Source organism: Aplysia californica, unplaced genomic scaffold (assembly GCF_000002075.1).
Source record: "Aplysia californica isolate F4 #8 unplaced genomic scaffold, AplCal3.0 scaffold00265, whole genome shotgun sequence".
Classification (NCBI taxonomy): Eukaryota; Metazoa; Mollusca; class Gastropoda; order Aplysiida; family Aplysiidae; genus Aplysia; species Aplysia californica.
Window position 1 is genome coordinate 513,397 of NW_004797535.1, and position 7,422 is coordinate 520,818.

Below are 7,422 nucleotides of genomic sequence, written 5' to 3' on the forward strand. Positions count from 1 at the left end.
AGGATAGGAAAAAGCCGGGGGGAGGGGGGTTAGACAATTAGTCCAAAATTAATTAATGGGAGGAGGGGGGATGGGTTAAAAAAGGGGGGAGGTGGCACATTCAACCACATACCCCTGTACTTGTTAGAACAATCTGTCTTATTTCTCCTTCAGTGACTAAAAGAACAAGTGATCATGAAAATATAGTGATAATACCAAGTTACTATGATAACTTTTCCCATTTAGGAACAAACCAGTTTCATTAAAAAATATAAACCAATGTACAAAAAGTTTTTAAACTGCACAAAAAACTGAGGTAGCCAACCCGGTACCGGTACTAATACTGAGGGTAATTTGAAATTTTTACCCAAAAAAAAAGAAGTTTCATTCAGATGTGTAGATTCGATATTATAATGTTTCACTTGATTGTCAGTCTTGGCAAGCTGGAAAATAATAAACGGGGGTTGTGGAATAAGGAGCGACCTGGGGAGGGTGGAGGGGGGGGAGGCTAAAAAAACTGAAAATTAGTAAAATTAGTTGTTCCAATTAATTGATTTCAGCACATAGGCTGATATGGCAGTTTGCAGTATTGAAAAAGGAAACACTACCAAATAGTATAATATACTATTTGGTAGTGTTTCCTTTTTCCTTATATTATATTAGTAAGAGCAAGCCGGAATGGTTGGCACGGGGGGAAACAATGTCGGTATAACATATTATGCACTGAGCAAATTAAGATCTGTAAGCTAATGGAAACAAAGTAAAATTAAATGTATAAGCATCAGCGGTATTTTTTTTCTAAATAAAAAAAAGTTCAGAAATAAAAGCACCATGCATCAAACAAAGCTTTTGAAAAATCATATAATATATTCAATCGGATATATAATCATAAATGAACATGATATTTGCAGTGCGAGAGTACAGCGTTGTCTGAGTTCGTTGCGGGCATTTCAATTAGTAGACAAATGTGTGGCACAGAGGTGAAATCAGGCAGTCGTCAAAAGGATGAAATCGAACAGACCTTTTTCAGTCCGTCGAGCAATTTTGACTGGTTTTGGGGGGTTTTTCTCTTCACGTTTTATATGTTCAATTAAAAATAAATATGCTTTTGCTGAAACGTGTTTACAAGTTGTAAACTTGCAATTTCCAAAAACTCTCAAGCTTTAGCTGTCACCCTTTGGCGGTCTTTTGCTCGCCAATTTTACTTTCTCACCAGACGACCCCCACTTACTTCAATGGCAAATTTCAATATCTCAATTTCTATTCAAGATTCTCGGTTACCTTTTCATCCAAAAGTAAGACAAATGAAGAAGAAGCGTTAAGATTGAACTAATAACTCTATATCCCAGTGTCGCGACACATTACTGATGTAACAAATCTTTAGCGGGTGTGGTAACTTACACAGTCGACCACGGATTAATTGATATCATTATGGAGTGAAAAAAAGATCAACTCATCCAAATTCAACTTAACAGTTGGGACCTGCACAGAAGATCAGGTGCTGGGACCCAAGAAAAAGATTAACTTAACCGAAGATCAACCCAACTTGTTCAACACAACAGGAGTCGTCTGTACTGTCGAATGATGACACGCTCCTGAACTGTATGACCACGGAATACATTTAGAGTGACAGGGAGTATTAAGGATTTATACAGCAATTGTTTGGGTGTATATAGTTACAATAATTTGTTCCACCCCTGTTGCTGCTAAAGTGACAAAAGTGACTTTACTTAAGTCGTGAACTTGAACGATGACTTATTAATTCAACATGCGTATTGCCTTCTATGGGGCAATTAAAAAATCATGCTTTACTCATACATTTTCAATCGGAAATTAAATTATGTTCATTCCGTGCCAGTGTATTACAGTCTTTGGTTGAGACGTGGGAAAGGGAAAGAGGTTTTTTTTTTCAATTTTTGGGGGGGTAACCTTGTGGGATTTATTTATTTTTTTTTTGGTGGTGGTGGTGGGTTGTTTTGTTTTTTTTGGCGAAATGAAAGGGGCGGGGGGATGCTTGAACTATAGGCATATGGGTATTCCGTAATCATAAAAGCACAACCGTTTAACAATAAAAGACAACATTACAGTTTTAATTGGAACATCAGTTTATTCAAATTAGTTGAAGAAAATCATACATAATAAACAGGTAGCTTAGGTTAGGTTTTGTGAGTAGAATATCACCAATTACGTCTTCCTATACAAAACAGAAATAACAAACATACAGATTATTTTATTTTCTTACTCACAGAGGCGCTCACATTACTTATATATAGGAACCACACTGTTCGAATAAACTTTCTACGGTTGTACTTTTTTCATGATTTCACGCACGAATCCCAAGAAGCCCCAGAAAAAACACACCCAAAAAAAAACAACAACAAACAAGCAAACAAACAAACAAACAAACAAGGAAGCAAAACCAAAAGACCAAACAAACTAACCAACTAACAGTAGTATCTTCTAACTTCATCAAGAAAATACTATTATTATATTATAGATAAAGTTTGCTTATACAAAATTTAATAAAACACAAACATGAAAACATAAAGTAAGTAATGAAGAAGTTCGCAGCCATTTCATTTCCTTTGCGGCCAACCCTGAAGCTTTGAGCTTTGGTACGGTAGCAGCAGGCTGAGGGCCTGCACGTTTTACGCAGTATCTGAACCCTAAGTCGATTACAGCCTCTAGGGTACTGTCACAGGTTTGAAGGAATGAGGGCATGATTATAGGGTGCTATCATGATGTTTTATACAAAATTGTGTCGTGTTGCTTCTATAAGAGTTTTATTATTAATTTTAAAATGGTCAATCCTTGGGGGAAATATTTACAGCTGTAATGGTTATTAATTTGTGTCGTTTGAACCACTCAACAACACATTAAGTATTTAGTATAAGGAGAAATATTTGTAATATGTTAATACTTACAGTACTACAAGGGAGGCCATTGAAGGAGAAACATATTATTATGTACATCATCATATTGACCTTAATTAATTGTGTAAGGCTTATAGACTTTCCGCGGTTAGACTCAAAAGAAGTGAGTTCGATTCTTGTGTAGGGAAGACAGTAGAATATGGTTTCTTTGTATTTCTACTCGGATAATGTAACCTTCTAGACCCGGGTATATGTCATGACAGACATGGCCGAAGCAGTCCGTCTCCAAAACAACCTAAATTGTGTCTGTGAGAGAGTAAAACTTTTTTTTTCGTTTTTTAAAAAACACCTATTTACTTGCATAACATGTGCGCATTCAATTTTGCGTTTATTGTACATGAACAACAAGGCATCTCAAATATTGTTCCCAACATGCACAGTTTACAGTCCTATTATTCTTTTGTACGTCCACTTATCTAGAACGTTGGTGGCTGGCGGGCACTCTGGTATAGTTTGCTCTTTCTTCCTATCAACCTTCTATCGTAATATTTCTGCTCCTTCTTTTGTTTGTATGTTACACTCTAGTTACACTTCCAATCTCCGGCACTTATAAAATGTTATCACGTTGAAAGTGCCGGGCAGCTCTTACTGAAACTAAAAACACTTTCTACAACTATCTATGACTTAATTGTTTTTTGAGGTTTCTGGTCCGCTTCCACCAGAGTCTCGTATGTTGTGCCTTCTCCCGGCTCCACTCGCACACAGAGGAAGACGCTGGGGAGAGAAAAAATCACCAAAATTTGTTGTTGTTGTTTTGTCTTTCTTTACGTCACTTGAAGCGAACGTCATACACATTGCAATTAGTCAATTAGGAATAATGAGGAAAATGGCTATAATCTATTTATGTGAGCAAAAACTTGACGGTAAGCTTAAGTGATTTTTCTTCTTTTATAGTGAAACCAGCAAAGAATTAGAAATACCAAAGTGTTGGAATTCTTTATGGTTCAGTCGACATATTTTTACAAAATATATTGACAAGCGTGGAAGGAAGAGAAATGAAATGAGGTAGTACTTGATGAAGCTCACGTGGGACGCTCACTGTTAAAAACAATAAGGAAACGACAAATGCAGTTTTTGGGACACCTGAATAGACAAAAAGGTCTTGAGCATCTAGCTCTCTCTGGCAAAAACTGAAAGAAAACGAGGCAGGGGTAGGCTCAGAGCAACCTACGTAGCTTATTTAAGAGCGTCCGAGCAAAGAAATGAAAGGAGAAGCATGATCGCCGATATCTGGCACTTGATGATGATTGATAGGCAGAAAATTAGAGAAAGCGGTAGACGTAAATACAGAAAAGAGAAATGATGATAAAAAACAGAGTACATCAGATATAGCCCTAGTACAGATAGATCGTAAGCATATATTATTATATCACGGGTAGATGAATCGATGGTTAGAGAGATATGATATAGGAATAGGGAAGATTCCTTTATTCAGTTAGCGACCTCAGTGCTTTATTGTCGTGTCTCCACTTTTAATAACAGTGGAAACAGTTCATAACAAAGCGTGAGCGAGCTGAAGAAGAAGTCACATTTTCACCGTTAAAAAATGGAGATACGACAAGAAAGCTGGGATGTCGTGAGTTTCTATACGGTGGGAAAAAGCTACTGCGATGCTCACATTAAAAGAAGGGCTGCCGCTGCACTGTAGGCTGCCAACAACAAGTAGACAGCCCCTGGCATGGTCGCTACGGTCGCTGAGTAGACCTTGAGCAGGGACGTGTTCGAGACAACCAGGCACAGAACTTCTACGACAGCGATGCTTGAAAAGATGGCGCCTGAACAAAAACGATATGAATGATGTAGAAAGTGTGGTCATTACATTAGAAAGGGGGGAAAAAGGGGGGGGGGGATTGATCGGCGATAGGCCTATAACAGAGGCCGGTTACTGATCCACAGCATTCTATTTCACTTTATAGCATGCTCCACGTACCGTCGGTAAACTGTGTTTTCAGTGTTTAAGGTACATTTCGTTGCATAATTCATTGTTCTGTAAACGTTTTAACCATTTGTGATCGAACATTATTAATTGAAAAAAAACAACGTAGGCTAGTGACTAGTATAGTTTGTGCTGTGTCTTTTGTTTTTTTTGGCGATTAAATGTTTGTATAGGATTTTCTTATTTAATTTTTTGTTGTTGTTGGGCGCGGGTGATAAAATTGGCATATGATTTGAAGAAAAAAAATACCTGATAAATTATAATAAAATTGTAGCATCAAGACCACTCCAAAATGAAGCTACTCGTAGGGCATTGCTTTTTGCAATATAAAGCACTTGAAATACTTATTAGGAAGAAACTTGGCACTTCATTTTTCCGCTCTGTGCTTAGTGCTTCTGGACCGTAAAAACAAAGACAGTCTATCTTTTCGGATAGGAACCCCCTTAAGCACACGCGCGAGCGTGTGTGTGTGCAGGGGTGGGGCGCGGGGGGGGGGGGTGTGGCACGTTAATGATAGCAGTTGCATTTTTATAGTGAATACCCATGATCCACAGTATTCTCCTTCACTTTATAGCATGCTCCACGTTCTCCACAGCTATTATTACCCCAGCAGACTACCATCAGAACACGCTGAAACGTTCTCGGCTTCCCAGGATGCATACAGAGCATGCAACCAATTAAGCACTCATACTAAATAAACTGTCACGATCTTTAGCCGTGTACTACAGGGTACCGATTTCCACCGTGGCGAAAAGAGGACAGTTCGTGGAAAGAGCTTTTTCTAAGGACACAACGTCGGCCCCTGGCGGGGCTCGAACCCATGACCTTCCAGTATCGAGCTCGACAGCCTAACCGCTAAACCACCGGCGCCACAATTAATACATTCTCGAGTTAACTCATGTGAAGCCCTTGAAACATTCCTCGGTGTCTTGCAAAGACAAAAAGAGAGCACAAGACATTTTATGTATAGGCTATCAATAGTTCTGGCGTTTGCTTGGTCGCACTAGATTTTCTTGTATAACGTAAAATGTTCTCTATTTTCACGGCCTTACACTAATAGAAGCAACCAAGAACCCTGGACCAAATCATACACAGGCATAACTTAAGATATTCAAAAAGAAAGAAAGAAACATACTAATGACATATACGTGCAGGATAGTAATAGTCACTATCTTATGACATGCGGTATAATACATTAGGCATATACATATACAGCGCTAATCAGTTAAACAATACAGAGAGGATAACTGTGCGTCAGACGCCAGAAACACCAAACATAAACCATAGAAAGTCTATCTGACAAACAATGTATTTGTTTTACAGACCACCAATAAACGGGTGAAATCCCATTTATCGGATTAGTTCAGTGCAATTGAGACTCATGAAACTTTCATGTCCCAATATGGGACACGACCTTCTGATACTCAGTGGTATGAGGGGGAAACTATAATAATATAGTTATAACATTATAACGTTTACTGGGCAGAAGATCAACGCATAGAGGGATATACACTTATTGGACAGACTAAACCTGCTTAAACAGACAGACAGATAGACAGACAGAGACAGAAAGACAGACAGACAGACAGACAGAGATAATATAGTTATAACACTATAATGTTTACTGGGCAGAAGATCAACACATAGAGGGATATACACTTATTAGACAGACTAAATCTGCATAAACAGAGAGACAGAGAGACAGATAGACAGACAGAGACTGAAAGACAGACAGACAGAAAGATGGATCTATCGATCAATAGATAGATAGATAGATAGATAGATAGATAGATAGATAGATAGATAGATAGATAGATAGATAGATAGATAGATAGATAGATTTCATTGTTAGCGCTAGACGCCAGATTGGCCATAACAAGACTTAGCAAGCCGAAAGCAGACTGAATAAACTTTGACTTCAGAATTTTCAAAAATGGTTTTATTTCTATGACCATTAGCCATTGTCAAGATAAAAGACATAAACACTCCTGCGTATCAGGCACATCTTTGGTAAAGGAAAAATATGATATAAAAAAGGGCTTCAAGTATTGAGTGTGGAGTGTATTAATAGTATTAGTACCATTCCAAAACGATGATAACGTCTAAAATAATGACGATAGTAATAAGCATCCAATTAGTATACTGATAAAAATAGATCTAATGGTAGTAATAATGGGTCTACTAATGATAAAAATAGTTTTATCTTCTTCTTCTTCTTTTTTTTAAATTGCTTTTTTGTGATTTTTAAAAGTGTTATTATTATTGTTGTCATTATTATATTCATTGTTATTTTCATTATCATCATCATCATCATCATTAAATTATCATTAACAAAACAAAAAGTTAATGAGGTACACAGCTATGAGATGTCAACTTTTGTTGACATGTTGTTTTGTGAGGTTGTCATAAATCTGTAACGTACATGTATATTCAATCATTTCTGTTTAAAGTAGAGAGTGGCTGTGCACCATTGAAGGGAGTTGGAATAGTGGAAAGTGGGTGAAGGAAAGATGTAAGCAAGGGATCGAGGAAGGGGGAGAGAGGGGCAGAGAGACACACACACACACACACACA

The 7,422-nt window shown here is 37.6% G+C and overlaps 1 protein-coding gene across 1 annotated transcript in view; it reads right to left on the reverse strand.

Moving 5' to 3' along the window:
• Positions 1–2,066: 2,066 nt before the first annotated feature.
• The window catches only part of LOC101847432 (proton-coupled folate transporter), a 15,506-nt gene continuing 10,150 nt past the window's right edge, over positions 2,067–7,422 (reverse strand). The window contains exons 7-8 of the mRNA XM_013083971.2: positions 4,531–4,687; positions 2,067–3,626 (exon numbers count right to left, since the gene is read on the reverse strand). Coding sequence (XP_012939425.1) covers positions 3,530–3,626; positions 4,531–4,687 — 254 coding nt within the window. The 3' untranslated portion in view covers positions 2,067–3,529. The remainder of the gene's footprint in view (positions 3,627–4,530; positions 4,688–7,422) is intronic.